The sequence below is a fragment of the Gobius niger genome (genome assembly GCF_951799975.1).
Source record: "Gobius niger genome assembly, chromosome: 19".
Classification (NCBI taxonomy): domain Eukaryota; kingdom Metazoa; phylum Chordata; class Actinopteri; order Gobiiformes; family Gobiidae; genus Gobius; species Gobius niger.
In genome coordinates, this window is record NC_136870.1 from 11,088,193 (window position 1) to 11,110,119 (window position 21,927).

Here is a 21,927-nt window from a genome sequence, read left to right on the forward strand (position 1 = left end):
TCGGCTAAAATAAGACTAAATAAAAATGAAAGGGAGAGACTAAAATCATCCAAACTTCTATTCATCTGAAAGAGCCTCAGATCATGTAAATTCACTGCCAAAGGATCAGCTCTGAGCTTTGTTCATGTGGAGCAGCTCCATGAAGCAGAGGAACAAGATTAAATATGATTAAAATGAATATTATCAATGCAAAGTCGACTAAATTCGTCTTAAATTTACTTGCCATTTTAGTCGACTAAAATCGAATTACATTTTCGTCAAAAGACTAAGACTAAAACTAAATTAAAATATGTTGTCAAAATGAACACTGGTGTAAAGTAGTTGAGGTGTTGCTAATTTGTTTGTTTTCACCAGGCTGAGCAGTGTTCGTCCCTTGGCTCTGAGCTCACAACTGGACGCCGAGTCAAAACAACCTTCTGATAAACGGACAAGTGAGCCCATCAAGTTCTCCACGAGCAAGGCCAGTCACAGGACCTGGAAAGTGGACGGCTCCATGGGCAGTCAGTTTGAAAGACCCTGGAAGAAAGTGCTGCCCATAAGCATATTTTTCACTGTTTTTTTGCTTTGGTGTGCACTGAGGGGATTGTCTAATGTTGATGAACAAATAGACAAATCACTGCATGAGAGTTTGCGACCAGACGAAGACGAACCTGGCACAAAACCCAGCTAACAAAAATGGACTTATTATATATTTATTGTCTTTCAATACTCTGAGTAAATGTCTTGATTGATTGATTCAGCCTGCTGTCTGTGTATAGAGCTAAAAATGTATCTAGATCGGTGGTTCTCAACTGGTGGGTGGTGATGGACTAAATGACCCGAGGCACCAATACATGTATCAAGAACAGAAAGTAATACCAGTCAAGCTGTCACTTTTGGCCCTTTTCAACTGGCAAATCCTGCCCATGAAGAAAGTCATTTGGTAATTTATGGAGCTACAAGCAGCAGGGGCGCCAGTTGAGTGGGTGCAACAGACGTATTGCCATTTTGATCCACAATATGCTTTGTCAGTGACTTCATTTTGAGATTATAGAATTGTGGGCTCACTCATTTCTTTCCTCAATCCTGTGCGCCATTACCACTTGAGAATAAACAAGCTCAGCTACTGTTTATATCTTGTGACATTCATTGCAGCTCAGTTGGCCCGACTTTTTCCTGCTAGGGACCAGTATCACTAATGGTGGGGAAGTTACCTTAACGTGTTTTATTACAAGGGCAAAAAACATTTTGCACTCAGTAAATGCACCTACATTAGGCCCTAGTTTACCACGATTGGTTTAAGTCAAGGAACATCAGTTGTCAAAACACAATGTTTGAGTTTCAGGCCATTACATCATTTTCAGGATTTTAAAAGGAAGGTTTGACAAAAGGGCAACAGCAGACTATCCCTTCTAAAATGCATACTCAACACTGATTTGAGGTAGCGGAAAAGTTTATTTACAGCACAAGGAATCCTTTGAACAAGCACACATGATTTATGGTAGACTAATGGAGTCAAACCTGAGAGGCAGTGAATTATCCACAATATACAGATACCTTCTAAGCTACCAGTAGATTAGGAGAAAGTAAGAGTCAAAAGTACAAAAACATGCATGCAACTACAAACATTTAAAAATGGTACACATGCTGGTATAGTATGATGTACAAAAACAAACCCCCACACCCTCTGTCCTCCAAACCACCCCCAATGAAAAAAAAAACTTAGGCCCTTTCTCCTCTAATTCGCCTGGCCAGCTGGATGTCTTTGGGCATAATGGTGACCCTCTTTGCGTGAATTGCGCACAAGTTGGTATCCTCAAACAGTCCGACCAGATAAGCCTCACTGGCCTCCTACATTTGAGCAGGGGGAAAATACAAAACAAAGTTCAGAACAGAAACAAAACGAGACATAGTAAACAATTAGCTCCAGCCACCACTGTACCTGCAAAGCTCCAATAGCTGCGCTCTGGAAACGCAGGTCAGTCTTGAAATCTTGTGCGATTTCCCTGACAAGACGCTGGAACGGGAGCTTCCTGATGAGCAGCTCAGTGGACTTCTGGTACCGACGGATTTCTCGCAGAGCGACAGTACCGGGCCTAGAGTGGAGAAAAATTTAACTATTGAGAAAAGAGGCAGCCTAGTGATACAAAATGGTCCCCGAACACCAGTGACCTCGGTTTTAGTCAATAAGAGCGGCATCAAGCGCACCTGTATCTGTGTGGCTTCTTCACTCCGCCGGTAGAGGGCGCGCTTTTCCTGGCGGCCTTGGTAGCCAGCTGCTTCCTCGGCGCCTTTCCTCCGGTGGATTTACGAGCGGTCTGCTTGGTACGAGCCATGACTCAAAAAGAAGTTTCTGCAAAAGAAACAAAAGATTGCCATTAACAAACCACCATCTAGTACATGTTTAACCATCCATCCGTTCCACTAACGAAAGATACTTTTATAGCCTCTCCGACGCGGTCGCAATGAAAAGGCACCTATGCATGATAAATATATAAATGTGTGGAGCCTTCAAAGATAACACTTTACATAAACAAACGCGTTGAAGACTCTTGTGAAGAGTACAACTTTTGGCGGGGAGGCTTTCACTGTGATGCCAGGCGGCTATACCCAAATCTGAATTAAACTTTTATATAAAAATGAAAAGGAAAAAAAAGAAAACTGATGCAAAAAGTTGCCACCATTAACACAGGAGACACACACACGTCTCAAGCTTAATTTAAAGCTAGCATGAACGGCTGCAAAATGGCGCCAGTAGCCATTATTCCCACAGCGCTTAAACTACTCAGTTGAGTAAAACGATCAAATACAACACAGATTGATAAAAAAATATATTGAGATTAGTTATAATTACTCAAAGCCATGGTAATATTCTATATCAAAAACTTTCATTAGGCATTTGAACCTCTAGCTAACCACCGACATGGCGCGCGCGCACCGTTTTGTTTTGTTAACGACAAACCGCCTTCTCGCCAACAGTTTGAATAAAAATCCATATAAAAGGCACAAGAGACAATGATTTATCCACGACATGATGATACATAAATAAAACAAAAACAAAACACTATTAGATAAATGAAACAAAATACCTGTCGTTCGTGTTTCTTCAGACAGCGTGCAGTCTCTTCGGTGGCGCAATGAACTACTTTAGTGGACGAAAGCTGGAGCTATTTATATCCTCAGAGCTGAGCCGTTTGAGCCCGCCCCTCGGACTCTATTATTGGTTAAACCCAGCCCTGCTTTGACGCAATTGGTCAAAAATAAATAAATAAATAAAATAGAATGAAAATAAGCAAACTAAAAAAAGAGTAACTAACCTAAATTAATAAGAGCCAGAGACACAACATAAGCAAACTATTGGAACATACAGGTCATGCAGTTATGTTTCTGTTTTGACAACAGTTGGCAGAAGTAACCATTTTGCATTTTTAGTGCAAACTATTTCAAAGTGGCTTGGACCTAAGCAAACATCTTTGGTGGCAGGAAGAGAGAAAAAAAATCAGTCATCATTTATAATGAATTAACTTATGTACTATCACCACTCCTTTCAGGGCTTCCTCTCTTCAACAGTCCACCAGCGGAACTACATGTAGTAGGAAAGGGGGCCAGTCGGACATGCACATGTGGTGCTAGTCAGTGGTAAGTTTTTGAACAACATGAAAAAAACATTTTTGTGTCGGCTCAAAATAGATGCACGTCTGTAATAATATATTAATACATGGTTTAGGCGTTCGTCTCATGCGAAGAAACCTGGACAATGAACGAACAAAAAGTGCTGATGATAGGTACAGTTGTTGTTCATATTCTATCGAGATTTAACATGCTAGTTGTACTTTCCAACAGATTATCTTTTTTTCAACAGATATCGAGCCCAAATGTAGAAACTCTGCTGAAAGGAAGAGTGAGCAGCAGCCACTGTGGACTCGCAGTGACAACTCCTTCAAATTCAACTTCCACCAAGAAGACAAAGATACTTGTACAGACATTGAGAACCAAGCACAATCACCTTCATATTCGCACGAGACCGAGCATACAACCAGCCAATTAACCTTCACTGGACAGGGCTCTGCTTTTGCCTTCAACTTTCAAAACCTCCCAGAGGAAAACATGGACACAACTGAGATCTCAGATGCTTCTTCTGCAAACAAGGAGCAGTGCACAGAGCTGGGAAATCCTCCTTTGCAAGAAGGCAGCTCCCTACCAAACACACCAGCATCATCAAAGTTGAAAAAGAAAAAGAAGAAAACTGGAAAGAACAAGGCAGAAGGCAACATGCAAAAGGAGCCACTGGCATCGACTGCAGATGAACAAGACACTGAAAAAGCAGAGCTGGTTTGTAGGATTTATAAATAATAAAGTATTTTTTTTGAATGTATTTTTAATCTATTACTTAAAATGAATATGGTTCTGTTATAGAGTACAGAAGAGCAGTTACAACGACAACTCGACTGGTGCATTGAGCAACTTGAGCAGGGACTGATATCCCACAAAGCCACATCAAAACAAAGTAAGTGCATTTTCGTTATTAAATCAGCCTTCGCGCAAATGCTGCTTCTTGAAATATCACTTTTAAAGCTACTAACATTTCTGATTTAGATTCACTATTAGCCAGTTTTTTAACATGATAGGTACATGAATGCTTGGAGAAACTAAATATAATCTAAATAGGTCCAGTATAATCCATGTTCAAGTACATTTGTGTAATTTTTTAATCACAGAAAATATTGTCAATAGTCTGTTGTGCATTTTTTAATTCTGTAGTGTTGAATTCCTTTTTTTCCCCCCTTTTCAATAACTTTCTATTTCTTAACATTGAATCATTTTGAGCAGAGGAAGATGCATCACGGGCCCTGAAGACTTTACGCAGCTCTAAAGCTCCACTGGTCAAGAAAAGACAGGTGATGAGAGCGATGGCCGGAGACTACAGAAAGAAAATGGAAGAGGAGAAATCCAAACAATTGAAACTTATTCAGAATGGTGGGCTACACTTTTAAAATCAAGTATTTAGATTTGCATGGTAATTCATGCAATTACCATGTCAGTTTGTAAAATGTCTGACTTTCCCAACAGAAACCTCTTCTGCACAACTCCGAGCTGTGTCAGAGTTTCCCAAAAAGTCTGTTTTCCATCGTAGAGCTGGCATTAAAGCTACAACGTCAGAGATCGACACAGACTCGAACAACCTTGATTTGACAGCAGCACCTGAAAAGAGCTTTGTCTTTACACCGTCAAAGGAGCAGTTTCGCTTTAATTTTTTGTAATTTGTCTGTATGTCTTAAAGACTCTTCGTGCTCAGTGATCTGATGTGCATCTACGACTTGAAGGCATGCCTGTTTTGTTTTTTTCTCGTAGTGGAACGGAATTAGTTTTGTCCTCCTTTTTAGTATATTATAAACATTGGTGGCAAAAAACACTGTGCATTTAATTATAAAGCATTTGTATCAATTTCATTTTTATGAAAGTTACCCTAAAAAGTGACACTGCGAGATCTGGAACGTGCCTGTGAAGAGCTGGAATGATACAAATATGTTGGGAAAGTTAGGAATGACTTTGGACACAACTAACATATTAATTCAGTGACTTCCTCTGCCATTGTTACTTTAATATCAGTCAGCTGCTTAACACTCACCGTCTTAAATAAAGGTTTGTTTTGTAAATGTATTCTGATGTGTTCATTTATATATATATAATTTTCTTTTTTTCAAATGTAACGTCACATACTGTACATTTCCAATCTTGACTCATACACAACAGAAGGTTAGCTAATTTAAACCCCCTCAAGACTTGTTTTTTTCTGGGGCAGAGGTCTGGAGGGGGTCTGGAGGAGGAGGTCTGGGTGCCCTCAGCAGGAAAAGGCGGGGTCAGAGATACTCGAACACAAATTAGTGTGACACAAAAGTTTGAACCGCTACAAAGTCGGTAAAGAACTGTGAGTAAGTGTTGAGCCTGTAACTTTAAGTAGATATCATGGTGTATTTGTTTGTAGCTGTGGTTCATAAACATTTACTCTCGTGTCGGTGAATTGTCGAGCCTTTTGGAGAAAGTTTGATGATGAAGCTAAGCTAGTGTGGGGCTAAGTCAAAACATTGCATGTCAAATATAGTTTATAAAACTACGAGATCGTGTAAAAGAGCAACGTTAACAAAGTGTGAGTGCCTGTTTTCTTCAGTCACAAGAGGGCGAGGATGTCAGAGCTCAGTGATGAAGCCAGCGAGTCGGAGCAGCTGGGGGCCAGTCTCTCTCTGTGGCTGGGGGAGTCCATGGTGCGGCCTGAGGAGCTGGATGTGCCGCTGGACCTCCACACCGCTTGTTCCATTGGACAGTACGACATAGTTGCAGAGTGTATCAAAAAGTGGGTGTTTTCCAAAGAATATAAGCGAGAAGTTTCGTTTAGAAGAGCGCACGGTTGCCATGGCAACGTGCAGTCACATCTAGGACATCCGGTCAGAGAGATTACAATGTTTCTTTTGGAAGATTTAGTTTCCATCTCGTTTCATTTGAACAGATTAGCCCCATGTCGATAATGTTGTTATGAATAACACAAGGTTTACACCATATTCTGTATATAATTATTGAGGTGTCAGTCACTAAATCTGATCTGACTGATTATTGTTTTCTTCTTAATAGTGAAGTGGATCTGGACAGAAAAAATGTTGGAGGGTGGACCCCATTAATGTATGCCGCTTACATTGGCCATGACAACATTGCCAATTTGCTACTGGAGGCAGGAGTGAATGTGAACGCTACAACAGCTAAAGGACTCAGTCCCTTGATGTTAGCAGCAAGCTGTGGAAATGAAAGCATTGCATACTTTCTTCTTCAGGTACTTAGACCAGCCACGGTCTTTTGTAGACAAAAAAAAAATACAATATTGCTCTAAATTTCAAACAGCACATATTAATTGTTTGCTATTGGTCATGTTCGTTTAAAGCATGGTGCAGAGTTAGAAATGAAGGACTATCGCGGTTGGACGGCTCTGTTTCACTGTACAAGTACGGGACATCAACAGATGGTGAAGTTCCTGCTAGACAACAATGCTGATGCCAATGTCAAGTAAGTGTCATCCATCATCCCTATAGCAGCTCTTTACAGCACTGTTCACTTTTCCACTTCCACTTTTCAGGGAGCCCATTTCTGGGTTCTCTCCCTTGATGGAGGCTGCTGCGTCTGGACATGAAATTATCGTTCAATACCTGCTAGATCATGTAAGGTTATTTCTTCATGATCAATTCTGTTTATATTTATAATTTGTATATTTCATTTGTATTGTAGAAAGTTAAAGTTGACGACCAAAATGCAAAAGGAGAAACTGCCCGTGTTTTAGCGATGGTGTACGGATACACTAAGATTGTTAGCCTTATTGAGTCACGCTCCCAAAAGATAAAGCCAGGTATATCAAAAAGTGACTAAAATCTAAAGCCATATTCACACATGCTGCCTCTACAGGACATCCTCCTGGAAATGTGTGAGGAGGGTGCATGTGTCAATTTGGCTTAAATCTAATAATCCTTCCAATGTGCTTTATTCTGATCTTAACTGTTAGGACACTTTGAGGATGTGAGTTCTTCTGAAGAGTCCGACGCTGCACCTCCAAGACCAAGGTTGAGCAGAACTCGCAGCAAAGGTGTTAGCATCCACGACGGACCCCAAGCCATTGCCAAGTTCAGAGTTGGAACCAATAAGCCGTGTGGTACGCACCAAAGCATAGACTCATAACTGAGCTTTGGTCCTGACCATGTTTTGTTTTTGTTTTTTAAAGCAGAAACACCAGCTGCACCACCAAACACAGCGTTTCATGACATAAGAGACCAAAGTGAGGGCATTCGTTTTCGTGACGTGACTTCCCCTATCAATGAGTTGGATGGACAGAGCAACAGCAGTAGAGGTACAGTCTTCAAATATTAAAGAAATGCTGTGATGTTTGTCGAGGTGAACCAGCATCAACTTATTCCATTTGCAGATGAAAGTCCCTTCTTTGACAATGACATGCCCACCATGAGGAACAGCACCAGCAGCAGCAGCAGTGAAGGCCTCCCTCATGTTATGGGTCTGCAGTGGGAAGGCTCTGTGGAAAGTAATGAGGTGAGCTCACTCAGCCCGTTCTGTATTTTCCTTTGTGTTATTTCTGACCGCAACCAATGGTGTCCTATTTTCCCTTCAGGACTCTGACCAGGGCAAAAAGAGCAACTCTCGCAGAGTAAATAAAGGCCATCACTCTAAAGGCAAGAGTCGCCATGGAGGCAATAATTCAGCTCATGGCAGTGGCATAGTAAACAGTGGGCCTCACTCTCAGACTGGTCCTGCAGCGTCCTATTCTGGGCCCAAGGCAAGGCAGCATTTGGGCTAAATGGTCTGCCCTCTGTTTGTGTCACATTTAACATTTTATTTGCACAGGATTTGGCAGAATTTCTGGAGTCGATTGGCTTCTCCAAATATCTCCCTTTACTCGAGGAGCAGGACATTGACTTGAGAATATTTCTCACACTTACTGAAAATGACCTAAAAGAAATTGGAATTACGTAAGAACTTAAAATGTTTTATATAATAATAATGATAATAATGCATTAGTCTTATATAACGTTTTTCCAAATGTTACTTGATAATCTTGATATTCCAGATTATTTGGACCCAAACGAAAGATGACCTCAGCTATTGCGAGATGGCATAGTAGTGCACGGCCCCCGAGCGACGCACTAGAACAAGCCTATGCTGACCAGCTGGAGGCAGAGATGCAAGAAATGGCCATTCAGTTACACAAAGTAGACTCTGCTCTATATTTCAATTTACAGCACATTTATGTAGTTTATGTGATTTGTAATACCGGCTTTCTTCAGCGTTGTGAGGAAGTAGAAGGCCTACAAAGTCAAGTGTCTCAGGAAAAAGAGCTGCGCACTGTGATGGAGGGATGCCTGATGGAGGATAAAATGGCTTGGAGAAGGGTCCACGCTGAGCTGGTGGAGAACCACAGACTGACTCAGGATATGAATGCCACGCTGGCAAAGACCAGAGCCTGCCGATCTGAACTTCTTTCCTGCCTCACGACAGATGGCAATGAGACAGCTGATATCAAGACAAAAGGTAAAACTGAATTTGAAAATATGTATTAATGTGAACATAATGTGGTGAATGTTGTAGAATTTTTTTTTTTTCTTTCTGGGGCATCTGTCGTAGAATTGCTCGAAAAGCTGGAATCATATGAAGAAGAACTGGGTAAATCACAGTAATGTTTCAAAAGTTGTTTTGATGTCACAACTGAAGCAATGTGTTTCAATCATTGCAGATGGAAACCTTCAAACAGTTCTTCAGTGCTTACGGCGACTGAGTGCCCCTGAAAAAGTGTCAGACAGTTGGGAAAGGCCTTAACGTTTATAGGTAAGGACGTCTGCCATTTTTTTCCACAAGTAGAAACCTTTGCAGTGAATATTTTGCATTTATTTTATTTGTTTTAGTCCCATGTTGGATCTGACGAAGGGTGAACTTAGTGTACCACCCTAAACAGTATCTCTCTCGGACAGTCAGTGTGCTGAATGTCCAGACCAGAGCTCTGGAGGCAACGGCTCGTCCGGGACAGCCAAAGTGGACTGGGCACACCCGGGGGATAAGGCCTGGGATGTAGCGACTGCTCCAGGGCACCGGGGGAATGATGACAAGCAAGCAGGCGGGTATCTGACGGCTTGTGCTAACAGATGATAGTTGTAGTTTAGGGGTCTCCAACGGTTTTTGTTTTTCCTCGTGAGGAGGACGGCGCGAGATGAGAAATTAAAACTGCACTATTTGATAATTGTCTTAAATATTGTAATATTATTGCGATATTTTACAAAACAATTTCAATGCACAATGGTTTTTCTACAGTATATCATAAGATTTTTTTTAAATCAAAATTTGTCAAAACAATACCAAAAAAAATAGTAATTTCCAAAACAAGGCTAAAGTGGAAGTAAATGAAGAATTCCGTGCTGAAATCTTAGCTTCTGCACATTTTTAAGTTACCATGCATTTATGTTTTGCAGATTGGCAACTCAGATACTCAGATGGCAAATAACATGTTCACAGATCATTTACCAGAGTATCTTGCACTACAAGACAAGATCTATAAATGTGACATATGAGTTGTTTTGGAAAGGCCATCCATCAGCTTTTTGTTGAAATGCTGAAAGCCTTTGAGGGGCTACATGGAAAAGAGTGGAGAAGCTGCTGATTGGAGACCCCTTTTGTAGGCACCAGTTTGAAGTTCTATACTGTGAAGTGCTGCTTAGATACTGTAGTTGGCCAGTGTGAAATGTGCCACCTTGAGGACATTGTATATGATCAATGTTTTATTTATACTGGCGGCTAACCTTGTAAATGTTATGGATTATACTGCGGAGACTAATTCCCTCGCAATTTTATTACAGACAATCAAAGTATTAAATGTGAATTTTTAAGAGGTGTTGAATTGTATGATGTTGGTGTTGAAATGTTTTGGCTTCTCTGGATTTCTACATGTCTGTCTTGTTTAGATCTGAAGTTCATGTTAATGCTGCTGAAATGGATTGTAATAAATTGGACTAAATACTTTGCTAAAAATATGCTCTTTAAGTACTTCACGGCTTTTCCACTACTCTCACTCATTCAACCATTGAGCTTCGGTTTACTTTGACAGCCACAAAAGGATTCAAGTCTACAGCGTCCAGGCCTCTAACATTTTATTATGCACTTTTTGTCTGTCAAATTGTTCAAATATCATTATTTTGAAAAGGCCAAAGTTGAACTAGGCTTCATCAATGAAAGAGAAAATATTTGAACAGACCTGATAAGAGACAGGATCCAGGACTTGCTTAGTGTGAATGCAGATATATGCAACATTTTAAGGTGAATTTGAAAAAGGTAATTCGGGAATATCATTCTGAATTTTACCATGATTAAATACAATTAGAAAACATCTGTCGAGAGCATTTAAATTCTTGTGTTAAGAGAGTTCATAGAGGATTTGAGAAAACATTTTATTATTCTGACAAATATTTTAATGATTCAAAACAAAAGTGGTGCTTTGATGCACTACTTTATCAAATATAAACATTAAGTACAGTCCTCTACAAAATAATATTAAATATTATGTACAAGTATAATTTAGGAGACACTTCTGTGCAACTATGTTAAAGTCAAATACAGGCCCAGGAGAGGACTCTGGCTCTTCCTTTTCCTGTCGACGCAAAACTGAACAGAGCTGCATTTAAAATCAAGTGGATGATCAATATGCTCACCCTTAATGTTTACATCTGGACAGCTGGGTTTCCCTTTGATGGCAGATGGCATACGTGGTCGACATGTTAATCAGGTGTACTCACACAAATGTCCACAGCCGGCTGGACAATGGGCACTGCCCTTAAGCCAGTTCATAATGTGCTCAAGATGTCCGCCATGGCTGCAGCCCTGACACCAAACGAACAACCCTTTCACAACATGATGGCAAACCGCACACACACTGGCACACTGGTGGCATCTGGAAAACAATCATGGACGTGAGCAGGCAGATGTCAGATGTCTGAGCTTCAAGTCCAACAGGATGTTTTACCTGTCACAAATCCAGCCCTTGTTGCTCATCGGCCTTTTGCAGTTACTGCAGTTGATGTGCAGTGTGGTGGAGGTCTGGTTCAGGCTGGTGATGGCGCTGCATGTACTTAACTTGATGACCTCATTGGACACATTCCACAACTCAAACCGCTGCAGCAGATCTATGTACGACATATACCAGTGCTCCTGAAACAAAAAAACATCAAAAATACAATAAAATACAATATCACAGATACTTTACCAAGTGCTTTAACAAAAACAAAAAACTCACCTGCGTAAGTTCATCAATCTCCTTCCTTATTCTTTCCCCCAAAACAATGAGCACTGATACAGCCATCTGCACATCACCCCTCTCAGCGTAAAATGTCAACATCTCTCTCACTATAGGGCTGAAAAAGCTGGCACTTAAATATGGGCTGTACAAGGGCTGGGAAATGGAGATGAGGGGGAAAGACTCGATGGGTGTCAAACAGGTGACTTCGGCCTCGTTGCCGCTGACGTGTGGCGAGTCCGCCTTGTCCTGCTGGAGGTGCTCCGGGGCAGACGGATTGTCCAAAATCTCGTGCCGTAACTGAAAGCCCTCTGGGGGAAGCGTATACTCTCGCTCCTCTGTTGTCATTAAAGAATAGTGTAGGTATTACAAAAATACAAAACTAGACTAAAGTAAGAATGATCAGTGACGGCGTGCAAAGTGTTATTGTGACCTGCTTGGTTGTCATGCTCCATTGAATAGAGGTCATCATCATCCAACTCTGCATCACCAAACATATACTCCGCTTGACCCTCACTGCCCTCAGTCTCCTCATTCTCTGTTGGGACATAATCAAGGGCACTTGCTAAAAAACAATATGTAAAAGACTGTATATACTTATACTTATATACTTATTATTTATTCTAAATGTCATCACACACTCACCTTCATTATTATTGCTCATGTGGGAATTGCTGGGATCAAGGTGGATATTGTCCTGTCGGTTTTCACCTTTGCTACGCTCCAGAGCTCTTTCTCCAGCCAGATCTTTCATACTGAAACTTAAATTGTACAGCACACAATTTGTGTTTGAGAGGAACAAAATCTGTTGTATGAGATAATCAAACTGAAGAAATGCTTCACCTGCTCATTAAAGGCAGACTGCCCAGTTTGATGAGGTTGTGGTGATTAGGACCAGGGGTTGCTGGGTCTGAGAACATGATTCGCAACATTGTCCAGGTGGTAGAAACCTTTAAAAATGTAATGAAAAAAGGTTTCATGGAGACACAATGTGATTGTTAGTAATTGGTGTTCATTCAGCCATTCAGCCAACAAGGCCGTGTGTCAGCTATATAGGATTACATTATAAAGGGTACATTAAGTAACTGACCTGAGGCCTTTTGAGTTCCTGAGCCACTTTAGCATTGTGATCACACAGCTCAGCGAATGGTTTTCCACTGAGGTGGTAGAGTTGTGCTGTCTTTACAAACCAGTCCATGCAGTTGCTGTCCAAAATGGTCTCAAATACACTAAGCACACTGGACACATGCGCAAATTGTTCTGTCAGGTCTGGCTTCTTGAAAATAAAGATGGGGTTCCAGCGGTCACCTCCAGGGTAAGGCTTCCTGCTGGCATCACTGCTGATCAGACTTTCCTTGGCTGCAAAAGCCAAGTCACCAAACAGACCAAAACAAAGCCCTTCCGGGTTGGCCTTGTCCACAGGACGAGTGGCATCTTTAAACATGTGCTGGTAAAGTGTACTGTCTTTGGACCCTGAAAGGAGAATATCAGGTTCTCGTTGATGCCGCCACACAATACCTGTGGTGACATCCTTGTGCTCTTCAAAGGTAGCGAAAGGAATGAATGGTCTTCGAATGTCCCACACATAAATGTTGTGATCCACCATCATGGAGCAGGTAGCCAAGTGGAACTTCTTTTCAGGGCGCCACTTAACTCGTGCCACTGAAGCTATGGTTTGTACACAGTAGATCTCTTTGGCTCTGTTTGTGGTCATGTCCCACACCTTCACCATCTTGTCTCTACCTCCAGTTGCTAGCCACCCTCTGAAATAATGACAAATTTAGAAAAAATATACATCAGGGATTAGTCAAATCCTGGCTACTGTCAATGCAGTATATTTCTTATTATAAAGCTAGTTATTTCTGACCTGTCATCAGGATGCCAGTCACAGCAGAACACTGGACCAGTGTGGGCCGTGAACATTCTTTCATATCTGTCAGGTCGCCTGATGTCCCAGAGCTGGACATTACCATTTTCAAAAGATGCAGCAAATGTGAAATAGTCCTTCATACTGAACTGCACATCTCTAACACTCTCCGACTGACCTAAAACACAGGTTTAACATGTTACTATCGGCTGCAAAATCTTGACACTATTATGTTACAAATCTGTATATTTTACCTGAGAAAGTGCTCACAGATTCCTTCTTGCGCAGATCAAAGCACTTCATGAAGCCATCCTGTGAGCCACTCAGCAGCATATACACCTCAGTTGGGTGGAAACACACTTTGTTTACGGTGCGTTTGTGTTCAGTAAATAGCTGGTCCTGCTTGTTGCGGGATGGTTTTCCTAGATTCCAGGTGACCACTGCCCCATTAGTGGCTGCTGTTGCTAAAAGATTCTCTTCCACTTGGTGCCACATGACATCAGCACAGCTGAAGTTTAAGGAAGGTTTTCGCCCAACTCTGAGATTGAGCTTCTCCACAAATTGCTCTTCCTCAAGGCTGTAGATTTTAAAAATGTTGCGACCTGCAACAACCACCTGTGTAGCATCACGGCACACACTGATGGCATTAGCTGGTGCATCCAAGTGGCAAAACATAGTGACGCCATTGATGCCACTGCTGCTACTGCTGCTGAGGGCCGTTGTGACCCGTGACATCTTCTCCATTTTCCTTAAAAAAGAAACAAAAAAGGATAATTATACAATGAATACGCAACTGTATGAACAACAAGGGCTCAGTGGCGAATTGTTGGCTAAAGGTTGATGATTTGAGTTCTGTGTGTGCTGTCACGGTGTTCTTCGGCAAAATATTTCAGACGCCTGCTCTCCAGGTCACTGGTGGAGGAGAGTTATTGGTGTGTGAATGAGAGTGCAGGAAAACAGTGGATGGCGTATGTGTTTACTCAAACATGTCATGTATGCATAGTGTGTGAACATACACACAAATATTGACAATACAACAATGAACCAGAGGGTGGCAGTCAAAGATAACCTAATGACACACAGTATGACCTCTAATACAGTATTCAGGTGAAACATTCTCAGTGATTGTTATGATTACATCCAATACTGACCCGTTAAACAAGTGCTAGACCACAGCGACTGCAAAAGGGCTTGCACTTCATCATATGGAGCCACCAGAGTCAGCCTTCGCGCAAGACACAGTCATCACCATGGGTTGACTCCATAGCCTGTATGTAAAACATGATTTTACTCAACCTATTTCATCTAGACTGAAACAGCCATCGATGCTTAATTGTGTGTTTACTATGTCACAGTGAAGATTGGTGTTTTCCACACAACACAGCTGGTTTGGCACAAAGTTCTACCCCTAGAATGCACTACTGAACTCCACACGTGACGCTTAGGCTAGTCTGTAAATAGTAATGCACACAGTGTGTACGGCTAGCTATTATTTAAAACAGTGAAGTCATGAAGCAAAAACGATCCTACTGACTCAAAATGTATTTCAGAGATAATGTACAGAAAAGCAGAGCAAACCTTCAGAAAGTGTTGATCGTAGACTGAAAATAAAAGTGTTGATGTTGATCATTTGCAGCACCGGAAGTTCTGTGACCATAATATCGCGAGAGGAGCTGGCCGGCGGAAGCACCGTTCTACCGCCAAGAATTTAGATATTTGGTATTTATTTATTTAAACTGACTCCTTTGTCACCACGCCCAGCCTTTATATGATGTAAGTGTGTAATACACGTAACTGAATGTGTCCGCAGGCTGTGAAGTGTGGACTTGGCTGACATGTGCGCTTTGTTTACCTGCGAGGATCCTTCCTCATGGAAAAGGGTGCATCAGAAATACTGGGATGTAGTTGAAGCCAAGGGGAAAGGCAAGACGCCCTTAAAGCTGCTGACCCTGGACAAATGGTAATTTAAACTGCTTAGTAAGGACTTCAGAGTGCATGTCTTGATGATATTGTGTTAGTTTTTATTTGTTTATCTTCTCTTAGGTATCAAGAGGAACTACCTGCTACCATTTCAAACCGGTCAAAAAGATACGTCACTCACTCAGAGCTGGTGAAACTTATGGAGTGGAAACTCACTGTATGTTTGTTCTAACACTAGCTTTTTAGCATGTCTTTTTGTTTTACTTTATACTCTACATTGGTTCCTACAATCATGTGATTTCAGAGAGGGAAGTTCAGGCCTCGTCTGCAGCAGTTGGTTGAATCCAACAGTGAGGGCTCAGTGGAGAATTGTTCAAAGAAGGCCTTCAGCCTCCTGCCTGATGTTCATGCAGCCATCTCTGAGCTTAGCTCTCTGAAAGGTGTTGGCCCGGCCACAGCATCAGGTCAGCAGCCTTCTGCTTTGTATAGTGTGAGAAAACTTAGAGTACCTCTAAGTGTACGCCTCAGGCATTGCTCTCTGACACTGCGTTTGCATTTCTTGCAGCTATATTGGCAGCAGGAGCCCCAGAGCAGGCTGCCTTCATGTCGGATGAGGCTATGGAGAGTGTCCCGGGATTAAAGCCCATCCAGTACACTGTAAAACACTATATGCTGTACCTGACCAAGATGCTTGAACAGACTGAAAAACTCAATAAAGGTATTCTGATGCTATGTTCATCACACAAACACTGTGATTTATTTTTGGTTTGTTTATTTTAACTTTTCTTCAACCCTCAGTGGACTGCCAGCAGGACTGGACACCTCAGCGACTGGAGCAGTGTCTGTGGGCCTTAAGCATTGCCACCAAGCAGCAACTCTCATTTCTACCGGACATTTCTGTGAGCAACAAGAGGAGCTCTGAAAGTGACGAGAAGAGCTCTGAAAGTGAGGAGAAACCTCAGAAGAGGCTCAAGGGGAAATAAACAGATGTTCAATTATTCGTATGAGCTAAAATGTTTAAAGAAATATCACACAGTGGGATGTTGCCACAGTATTGTTCTTTATTATTTATATTGTTTGTAAATTAAAGCAAAGAACAATGAACAGTACAAAATAAAACAAAATATATATGTATTTACAATATAAAATGGTTCTGTTCAGAACATCTAAAAAGTTTCATAGATTGTGACATAATTAATGAGGACTTTGATATATAAATTATCCATTTGTAAATTTAGCCTTTCTTTAGTTCTTTCATCATTAGGATAAAAATATCTTCATCTGCCTTTTGTTTGTGTAAACGCTGTTGGCACAACCTCTGGTCCGATGTGAGCGGCCGGACCTGTTCGATTGGCACCATTTTCATTGATACATGTTCTTGCAGCTCATGAAAACTACCGCAGAAGCACAGATATGAACCCAATCTTCCACAAATCCCTGCTTCAGACTGCGGACAACTCAGGAGTCTGTTACCTGTAGAAGTATAGGCAGTATTTATAACAACAAAATCTAATCAGTCTTTAGTCTACACATTATTTTGTTGCTAACAATTTTGACCCTGTCTAAGGATATTTTGGCACATCTGACTAAAGCTTGATTAAATAACCGATTATGCAGATAGATTTTATTCCTATTCTGGCCTCTTACTCAGTTGGGCCCTGAGGGTTACTCAAAATGCAACCACACAGAATTGTCGCTATAAGGATTGAGATATTTTACTGTATGACTTAAAATTTAGTTTCTTTCATGTCCATTCCTGCATATTGTGCATGCAGCAAACAAAGCAGCCTTCCTACACTGTGCTCAGTCCAAGGCATTAGGCGTAACAGTACAATTAATTAGCATAGGGAGGTATAAGGTCTGCAGGATGTCTATGGCAGTTACGGTTATGGCACGCAAGAGTACGTCAAGTCTTATGGGAGAGTAACAAGGAATAATAGACGCAAAGGCATATGCTCTGAGTTTCAGAAGCCAAAACAATGTTGCACAAAGGCAGTAATTAAATCTAAATCATGCAGTCTGTCAGAAGTTTTATTTTTTTAAAGTAAGGTGTTTTGCTGGGGAAAAAAAGTTTGTGATATGCCCCTGACAGGCATCTAGGCAAGAGTCAGTTCTTTTTTTAGACAAGACGGAAGTAATTACCGTTGAAGAAACTAGTTTTATTGTAAGACTTGATGCCTGATCACTTACAATACATTTAGTGTTAAAGGACTGATCTTGTCCTGCTTGATTTGTGTTTTGTTTTGTGCCTGTGACTGAGTGGAGGAAATTTACAGCTAATGTAATGTACAAAATGAAGCCTTTTTACTAGCCCTTTTTACAACCGCTGTGGGTTCCTATGAATCTTGACTTTAAGAGGCACAATAACCCCCTCTCAAGTGCTGCCTTCATTTTCATTATTGGCTAACAGGGATATATTAATAATTCATCATGTAACTATTCAAATCAATAATCTCTACTACAGTTATTCCCAAAACCTTTTTCTCTAAAGGACCCCTAAGCTTCGAGCCATAGCGCAGATACGCCATTAAAAACTAAAATGTCTGTTTTGTGCCACGATCTATAACTAAAAAAAAAATTGAATTTGAATATTACTAGTATTCAGTAGGGCTGGGACAACACGTAACATGATACTAAGGGGCCTTTACATTTCGTACAATAGCAATACAAATGGGTATCGCCATACTTTACTTGAATACATAGAAAAAAGAAAACAAGTCATTTTCCAAAAGTGATAAACCAAGCATCAGTATAGATGTAGGCCTGCCCTGCCTTGTCAGAATTGTAGACCTGTTTATTGCACACCATTTAATGTAACAACAGGAATACTGCAGCCTATATAATGTGCATGGTGTCATTTAAGTATTGCGATACATTGTTTTTCATACGATATCAAATGTATCACAATATCACAATACGATATGTTTCAACCTCAGTATTCAGCTTCATCTTTTTTTCCCCCTTCATAATAATTTCAAGTTCCCCACGCGGTGCTCACATAACTCTGGCCTGGTGCTTAGTTACCTAGTTGTCCATCAAGCGGTCATTATCTCTGAATATTGTCTACATTTCAGTTTTTACACCATTATCAGCGGAAAAAGGCTTATTCTGGTCTTTTTGTACTGAGCAAGTCGTTTCTGCGGCGACTCCGAAGTGGAAGCAAATGCTCAGAGCTGTATTTATGACCCACTGTCAGAATTGGCAAATCCATAACTTGTTGCGCCAGGAGCCAGCGGACAGTCAAATTAACTATTGATTTAATAACTGTAAAAAAAAACAGAATGCCTGTAAATCTAATCGCAACCTTCTCCTTTGTAGAATATAATATTACAGAAGAAATTGGGGATAGAGTTTCGGACTTGGCACTTGCAAAAATAGCTGCATCTTATCATAGTGAGGATGAATGAATGGAAAAAGCAGTAAAAATGAAACTCGCTACATGAAAATATCTCACACCTTTTGTATTCTTCAACGCCATAACATTTGGCTACGGTTGCCAGATAATCAAATCAAAAACCATCTTGTTTAGTTCTTCCTATGGCTTATTCTGTAAAGCACTAAAAAGTCAGTGGTTTGGAGATTTTGCCTCATGGATTATTTTCAGAAGAACAACAATCATAGCGTTAAATTCTGCACCATTTGAAACATTGGTTTTCCCACGAAAGAGGAAAAATACAAATAATAAATATACTCTTAGTTATGAACATACAATATACACATCCACAACAAATCAAAATGGACAACTGAGAACACTGCTTTTTTTTTTCTTCTTATAGGTACATTCCTTTACAAAAGTATACAGTACAGTCCCTTAGAATGAGGTAAAGACTGGGCCCGACGAAAGCCCCCAATGCCCTCTGGGATACGAAGGTCAAACGGTCAGGTGACGACAGAGCCCCAGTCCAGTCCGTCACAACAGGCAGAAGCCAGTATTTGTGTTTGTTGGTGTTAAAACTCTCCTTGTTTTGACCTGTCCGGAGGAGAGATGTCACTGTGTCCTCCAACAGAGCATGACATGGCATATTTTACACGGTGTGCCTTTGCAAAGACAGTCAAAAGTATGACTCTGCGGGAACTGGGAGTGATCCGCTTCCAAAACGTCAGCTCCTAATAATCTTTTTTTTTTTTTAAATGATCTTCTCCGCTATTGTGTAAAATGCGCTTGCACCACAGTGTAGGTTCAATGGTAAAAACACAATAAAAATGTTGAACATTATGCTAAGATTTCTTCCCTACATTTGGACATGGGGCGGCGCATCAATTGGGACATTTTCACTGATTTTCCACCTTCAAATGAAAGCATCAACATTTGAGTAAGGCTGTTTTGCTAAATGATTGCTACTATCTACTGCTACTTCAATGTTTGCTTTATTGCCTCCCATTTTTTAAGCTGTTGTGCTAATACCTCTTTTTTTTCCCCATACAAGGGTACCAGACAAATTGAGGGTTTCGGTTCACTGCTGCCTTCAAAACTCTTGGACAGTTTTTTCCGCTTGCTATTGTAAAACGTAAACAAATAATGGGTTGTAAAGAGCACAGTAATTAAATGCTCACTTAAAGCTGGTAATGTGAAAACGTATATAAAAACGGACACAGAAGGCTCCTCAAAAAGTATCTGAGGATTTTGACCTGTACTTGTTGCTACTGTTAATCCCTCTTTAATAAAAGAGACGTAATTCTTTGATTTTGCAAAGTACTGTAAAAGGATTCTGACTTTGAAATATCGGGGGTGACAAGGCTAGTAGGACTACAGTAGGAGCCTATTGGTTTTGGGGGCAGGAGCCAGTAATTATTTCTGATTATAATAATGTATATTCATAAGAAATATCCAAATGGAAAATGCTGAACCGAGTTATTCTGCCCTAACTCCAATTCAATTACACACAAGTACAATGTTTTAATGTCATCTGATACCCAGCATTTGAGGGGGGACCACTCGGAGGGAAGTTGACGGGACGGCCTTCATCAGGGGGGCGGGGGGATCTGGACGCCTAGTAGCTCGTAGGCGAAGATGTTCCAGAAGATGGCGAAGAGCAGGAAGGTGATGAAGGAGAAGATGATGACCCACCACAAGCACTGCTTCTGGAGGCTCTCCTCGTAGCTGCGTAGGATGAGCAGGCCCATGCTGATTCCCACCACGGCCCCGGACAGGTGCGCCATGAAGCTGGGCTGGGGTCCGGACGAGGGCATCGGTGGGGAGAAGCGGAGCCACACGGCGCGCCCCACCTCCGAGCTCACTGTGGGAAGGGAGGAGTCACTTTAACGACGGGACACTGGTAAAAAGTTCAGTGCTTTATGATAGGGAAAAACAATCTTATAGAGTACCCCTGAGATTTACACTGCAGAGACTATCCTAATTTTATGTTTCGGACATTTTTGGTGATTTGTGCTAAAAAGAAGAGACCATGGGGGAGAAGAGGAGACTACAGTAGGGGAGGGTGAACTCTTTTGGAGGAATGGACTTGAAATGAATGGAAAATGAATGCTTTTATATCTAACTTAATGCTATCCCCCAAAATACACATATTTACAATTGTGATGTCTTCATTTAGATCTATGGGATCAATTACACTAGGTTTTGAGCCATTGGAATCATTCACAGACAGCGTTTCGGGACAAGAGAGACATAGGCCTTTTTCCAGGCTGTTTCCCATGAATTCAAAATAGTGCCAGTATTTGTGTGACATGTAGATCTTCCTTACTGTTAGAAGATAACATTAAATCTCTATTTATCATACTGGGTCAGGCTGTACATTCGTACTATCTATCTCTGTCATAGCCTTGACTGTGGTGCTCAGACTCTCAGCCACTGAATGTTTGCTTGCGTATCAGTGTGACGCTCTGAGAGGGTATTTATCCCTTTTCTGTGGAAGCTTAGACAGACTTGAATGGTAGGACTAGCGCAATGTCTCGAGTTCATGTCTCCGGGTCCCGCACCGATTGTAAATAAACTTCTCCTGCATAAGACATCCAGACTGCTGCCTATTCTTCATCTATCCTCTCGAACACCATTGTTAATTCTCTAACACTTATAGTGTTCAAGAATGGCAATATGAATGGTTTGCACTGTAGTGGTATGTGTGAAAGTACTTCAGAGCTTCAAATTCTGGGCTGTGGTCCAGTAAAACAGTGCACTCTCAACTTTGTGGCAATAGTTTGGGGAAGGAACACGGCGTCCATGAATAAATTATTCACTCGCTTCGGTGCAAAAAAGAAATTGAGTGGCCTGGAGTCTCACCTTTGCAGATAAATCTCACTGTGGCGAAAATAGGTATGTTTTTCTTTTCACAGGACTGCGGAGGTAACGTCGCAGATGAATGTCTATAGTTTGGAAGTT

At 41.2% G+C, this 21,927-nt stretch overlaps 6 protein-coding genes across 7 annotated transcripts in view; 3 read left to right on the forward strand and 3 right to left on the reverse strand.

The window, feature by feature from the left end:
• Positions 1-1,414: 1,414 nt before the first annotated feature.
• h3f3d (H3 histone, family 3D) lies at positions 1,415-2,354 on the reverse strand. The gene is made up of 3 exons (XM_079576965.1): positions 2,188-2,354; positions 1,922-2,075; positions 1,415-1,830 (listed from the first exon to the last, which is right to left on the reverse strand). Exons 1-3 carry the CDS (start codon positions 2,313-2,315, stop codon positions 1,702-1,704), a joined length of 411 nt encoding a protein of 136 aa, XP_079433091.1. The 5' UTR covers positions 2,316-2,354; the 3' UTR covers positions 1,415-1,701.
• Positions 2,355-3,604: 1,250 nt separating this feature from the next.
• Positions 3,605-5,353, forward strand: cUnh8orf33 (chromosome Un C8orf33 homolog). The gene is made up of 5 exons (XM_079576711.1): positions 3,605-3,764; positions 3,842-4,311; positions 4,396-4,486; positions 4,810-4,956; positions 5,050-5,353. The coding sequence occupies exons 1-5, from the start codon at positions 3,737-3,739 to the stop codon at positions 5,238-5,240; spliced, it is 927 nt and encodes a 308-aa protein (XP_079432837.1). The 5' UTR covers positions 3,605-3,736; the 3' UTR covers positions 5,241-5,353.
• Positions 5,354-5,823: 470 nt separating this feature from the next.
• Positions 5,824-9,776, forward strand: anks3 (ankyrin repeat and sterile alpha motif domain containing 3). The gene is made up of 16 exons (XM_079576979.1): positions 5,824-5,912; positions 6,149-6,331; positions 6,607-6,802; positions 6,911-7,032; positions 7,103-7,184; positions 7,252-7,369; positions 7,523-7,669; positions 7,742-7,864; positions 7,940-8,061; positions 8,141-8,305; positions 8,374-8,498; positions 8,597-8,738; positions 8,814-9,057; positions 9,151-9,189; positions 9,260-9,351; positions 9,429-9,776. Exons 2-15 carry the CDS (start codon positions 6,165-6,167, stop codon positions 9,340-9,342), a joined length of 1,875 nt encoding a protein of 624 aa, XP_079433105.1. The 5' UTR covers positions 5,824-5,912; positions 6,149-6,164; the 3' UTR covers positions 9,343-9,351; positions 9,429-9,776.
• Positions 9,777-10,976: 1,200 nt separating this feature from the next.
• Positions 10,977-15,321, reverse strand: wdr24 (WD repeat domain 24). Its single transcript, XM_079577353.1, has 11 exons — positions 15,249-15,321; positions 14,822-14,938; positions 13,925-14,418; positions 13,671-13,848; positions 12,894-13,566; positions 12,647-12,753; positions 12,449-12,564; positions 12,237-12,341; positions 11,804-12,141; positions 11,534-11,718; positions 10,977-11,461 (listed from the first exon to the last, which is right to left on the reverse strand). The coding sequence occupies exons 3-11, from the start codon at positions 14,412-14,414 to the stop codon at positions 11,293-11,295; spliced, it is 2,361 nt and encodes a 786-aa protein (XP_079433479.1). The 5' UTR covers positions 14,415-14,418; positions 14,822-14,938; positions 15,249-15,321; the 3' UTR covers positions 10,977-11,292.
• Positions 15,322-15,339: 18 nt separating this feature from the next.
• LOC306978699 (uncharacterized protein) lies at positions 15,340-19,714 on the forward strand. The gene is made up of 6 exons (XM_079577356.1): positions 15,340-15,389; positions 15,481-15,630; positions 15,714-15,807; positions 15,895-16,054; positions 16,156-16,308; positions 16,389-19,714. Exons 2-6 carry the CDS (start codon positions 15,506-15,508, stop codon positions 16,571-16,573), a joined length of 717 nt encoding a protein of 238 aa, XP_079433482.1. The 5' UTR covers positions 15,340-15,389; positions 15,481-15,505; the 3' UTR covers positions 16,574-19,714.
• The window catches only part of rhbdl1 (rhomboid, veinlet-like 1), a 40,108-nt gene continuing 34,812 nt past the window's right edge, over positions 16,632-21,927 (reverse strand). For both annotated transcript variants that reach the window (XM_079577354.1, XM_079577355.1), the window contains exon 8: positions 16,632-20,827. In XM_079577354.1, the coding sequence (XP_079433480.1) occupies positions 20,556-20,827 (272 nt within the window). In that variant the 3' untranslated portion in view covers positions 16,632-20,555. The remainder of the gene's footprint in view (positions 20,828-21,927) is intronic.

Excerpts from the sequence above, each read along its gene's own strand:
- h3f3d (XM_079576965.1), bottom strand. The coding sequence starts at position 2,315 with ATGGCTCGTACCAAGCAGACCGCTCGTAAATCCACCGGAGGAAAGGCG. Across the intron at positions 2,076-2,187 it reads AAGAAGCCACACAGATACAG|GCCCGGTACTGTCGCTCTGC; the intron begins GTGCGCTTGATG and ends TCTCCACTCTAG. Across the intron at positions 1,831-1,921 it reads CAGCTATTGGAGCTTTGCAG|GAGGCCAGTGAGGCTTATCT; the intron begins GTACAGTGGTGG and ends GCTCAAATGTAG.
- cUnh8orf33 (XM_079576711.1), top strand. The coding sequence starts at position 3,737 with ATGAACGAACAAAAAGTGCTGATGATAG. Across the intron at positions 4,487-4,809 it reads CAAAGCCACATCAAAACAAA|AGGAAGATGCATCACGGGCC; the intron begins GTAAGTGCATTT and ends CATTTTGAGCAG. Across the intron at positions 4,957-5,049 it reads ATTGAAACTTATTCAGAATG|AAACCTCTTCTGCACAACTC; the intron begins GTGGGCTACACT and ends CTTTCCCAACAG.
- anks3 (XM_079576979.1), top strand. The coding sequence starts at position 6,165 with ATGTCAGAGCTCAGTGATGAAGCCAGCGAGTCGGAGCAGCTGGGGGCC. Across the intron at positions 7,670-7,741 it reads TGGAACCAATAAGCCGTGTG|AAACACCAGCTGCACCACCA; the intron begins GTACGCACCAAA and ends TTTTTAAAGCAG. Across the intron at positions 7,865-7,939 it reads ACAGAGCAACAGCAGTAGAG|ATGAAAGTCCCTTCTTTGAC; the intron begins GTACAGTCTTCA and ends TTCCATTTGCAG.
- wdr24 (XM_079577353.1), bottom strand. The coding sequence starts at position 14,414 with ATGGAGAAGATGTCACGGGTCACAACGGCCCTCAGCAGCAGTAGCAGC. Across the intron at positions 12,754-12,893 it reads AGGAACTCAAAAGGCCTCAG|GTTTCTACCACCTGGACAAT; the intron begins GTCAGTTACTTA and ends ACATTTTTAAAG. Across the intron at positions 12,342-12,448 it reads CATGAGCAATAATAATGAAG|AGAATGAGGAGACTGAGGGC; the intron begins GTGAGTGTGTGA and ends ATGTCCCAACAG.
- LOC306978699 (XM_079577356.1), top strand. The coding sequence starts at position 15,506 with ATGTGCGCTTTGTTTACCTGCGAGGATCCTTCCTCATGGAAAAGGGTG. Across the intron at positions 15,631-15,713 it reads CTGCTGACCCTGGACAAATG|GTATCAAGAGGAACTACCTG; the intron begins GTAATTTAAACT and ends ATCTTCTCTTAG. Across the intron at positions 16,055-16,155 it reads TGGCCCGGCCACAGCATCAG|CTATATTGGCAGCAGGAGCC; the intron begins GTCAGCAGCCTT and ends CATTTCTTGCAG.